Here is a 2,134-nt window from a genome sequence, read left to right on the forward strand (position 1 = left end):
TGCGGGGCGGCGCGGGGCGGCCGGGCCGGGAGGGCCGCGGGCTGGAGCGTGAGTGCCAGCGGTCACCGGGCGCAGGAGCCGCCATGCCCCCAGGGCCGTGCGCCTGGCCGCCCCGCGCCGCGCTCCGCCTGTGGCTGGGCTGCGTCTGCTTCGCGCTGGTGCAGGCGGGTAAGGGGGCCCGGGGCGGGGGACGGGGGAAGGGGACAGCTTCCCCTCCCACGCTGCCACCGGGGAGTCCTCGGTTTCCTTCCTGCTCCCTGAGGACCTCCTGTGTCACCTGGTCCCTACTCTCCTAACCTGACCCTAGCGCCTCCGAACCTTCCTGACCCCTAGACCCGTCCTTCAGCTTCCAAACCTCTGCCAGTCACCTCAGCCCTGAGTTTTTAAAGCTTTCGAGTCTCCTGATCCCATCAGGCCACCCCCTAACCCTGAGGCTTTGCCTCAGCCACCTTTTCTGGCCCTGAGAGCAGCTGAGGACACTAGTGCCCCACCTTGGGCCTCCCTCTGTGTCCCCAAAGATCTCTCGGAGACCCACAGGCAGCTGCACCTCACTGTGCAGGAGCGACTATGAAGAGAACTGGAACCTGAGGTTGAAGGGTGTGTGGGGGTGGGGGGCGCTAACCCTGCTGCAGTCAGTGTCTGGCCCACCCCACGGGGCCCTGCCTCCCCAGATCACCCCAATCCTGTCCCTCCTGGCGGTGGCTGCTGCTTCACTCTTTCTCACCCTGCTTCCGCCTCCGTCTGTCTCTAATGCTCCACTTGTCTGCTCTCTGGTTCTGTGACCTCAGCCACCTGTCTGTGTCCTTCTGTCCCTTTCCATCTGCATGTCTGGCATAATCCTGGGGCCTTGAGTCCACTCTTCTGAGGGGTATGGTGTTACTGCTCAGGGCCAGGGCTTCTGATCACTGCCCTCTTGAGAGACATAGCCCCGTGTGACTCCCCTCTCCTGGAAAGTCCTTCTTGCCCTGCTTCCCCCGCTGCTCTCCCACTTATCTCTGACGTCCCCCCCCCCCAATTCGTCTTCTTCCTTAACCCAGAAGGCCTTGCGCTATCTCGGTGTCTCTCCTCCAAGGGGCCCTTTTCTGAGTGCCCCCTCTTCTCTAACTTCCTTCATCCGTAGCACGTGAGGACCCACGGAGTGTGGAGAGGCTCGCATAGACCCTTTCCCTTGGGTGTCCTCTGCCCAGCTCACCATGTGAGGTTGCCCCTCATTCCCGTGCCAGGACACAGCCCCTCCTGGCTCTTCATTTCGGGGTCTGTCTCCTTCCCTCAAGGTCACTCACTTGACATCGTGAGGCTATAGAGAGAGCAGTGGACTAGAAGTCCTTCTCTCAGACTAATCAGCTCCTGCAACTCCAATTCAGCTATCCCCCCTCCATGCCTAACCATCTATCCACTAGCTCTTGCCCTGGTTCAAGCCCAGGGCTCATCAAATTTATTTTAGGACCCTTGGTTTGACCAGTCTATAGCCAGCAGGAGTTTCTATGCCCACAAAGAGCCTGGGGACTCTCAACCACTGAGGAACTGAGAACCATGTGGTCCAGCAGAAGCCTTGGGTCCCTTCCCCTCTCCACATAGCCTCCCCCAGCTTTCTCTGTCTCATATATGGTGGGGCCGGGCCTCACAGCCGCGCATACTCAGGCTCAGGTGCCTCCCTGCCCTGCAGACAGCCCCTCGGCCCCCGTGAACGTCACCGTCAGGCACCTCAAGGCCAACTCTGCAGTAGTCAGCTGGGATGTCCTGGAGGATGAGGTTGTCATCGGCTTTGCCATCTCTCAGCAGGTAACCCTTGAGGGTGCTTGAGGGGAGAGGGTATAGCAAGATGGTGACTGGAAAGTGGGTGCATATGGTAGTCCATGCTATAATCCCAGAACTCAGGAGGCGGGGGTTGGGTGGGGAGTCGAAGGACTTCAAGTTCAAGGTCAGCCAGGCAACACAGCAAGACCCTATCTTAATAAAAAAAAAAATGTCTGGGATGGAGGATGATAGTAGAGAATCAGAAAAGGAAAAGAAACAAAAGAAACACAGGGCAAGAGAGATGGTGACAAGTTGTATATTTAGCTTAGAATTGGGGTCACAGAAGGTCCTTAGTCCATGGGCAAGGGCTCAGGAGGTCCTGGCTGGGACATGGCAA

The 2,134-nt window shown here is 58.8% G+C and overlaps 1 protein-coding gene across 1 annotated transcript in view; it reads left to right on the top strand.

The window, feature by feature from the left end:
- Positions 1 to 83: 83 nt before the first annotated feature.
- Positions 84 to 2,134, top strand: part of Fndc5 (fibronectin type III domain containing 5) — a 7,090-nt gene continuing 5,039 nt past the window's right edge. Inside the window, exons 1-2 of the mRNA XM_028759956.1 lie at positions 84 to 168; positions 1,667 to 1,782. Coding sequence (XP_028615789.1) covers positions 84 to 168; positions 1,667 to 1,782 — 201 coding nt within the window. The remainder of the gene's footprint in view (positions 169 to 1,666; positions 1,783 to 2,134) is intronic.

This window comes from Grammomys surdaster, unplaced genomic scaffold (genome assembly GCF_004785775.1).
Source record: "Grammomys surdaster isolate TR1022 unplaced genomic scaffold, NIH_TR_1.0 126313, whole genome shotgun sequence".
NCBI lineage: Eukaryota > Metazoa > Chordata > Mammalia > Rodentia > Muridae > Grammomys > Grammomys surdaster.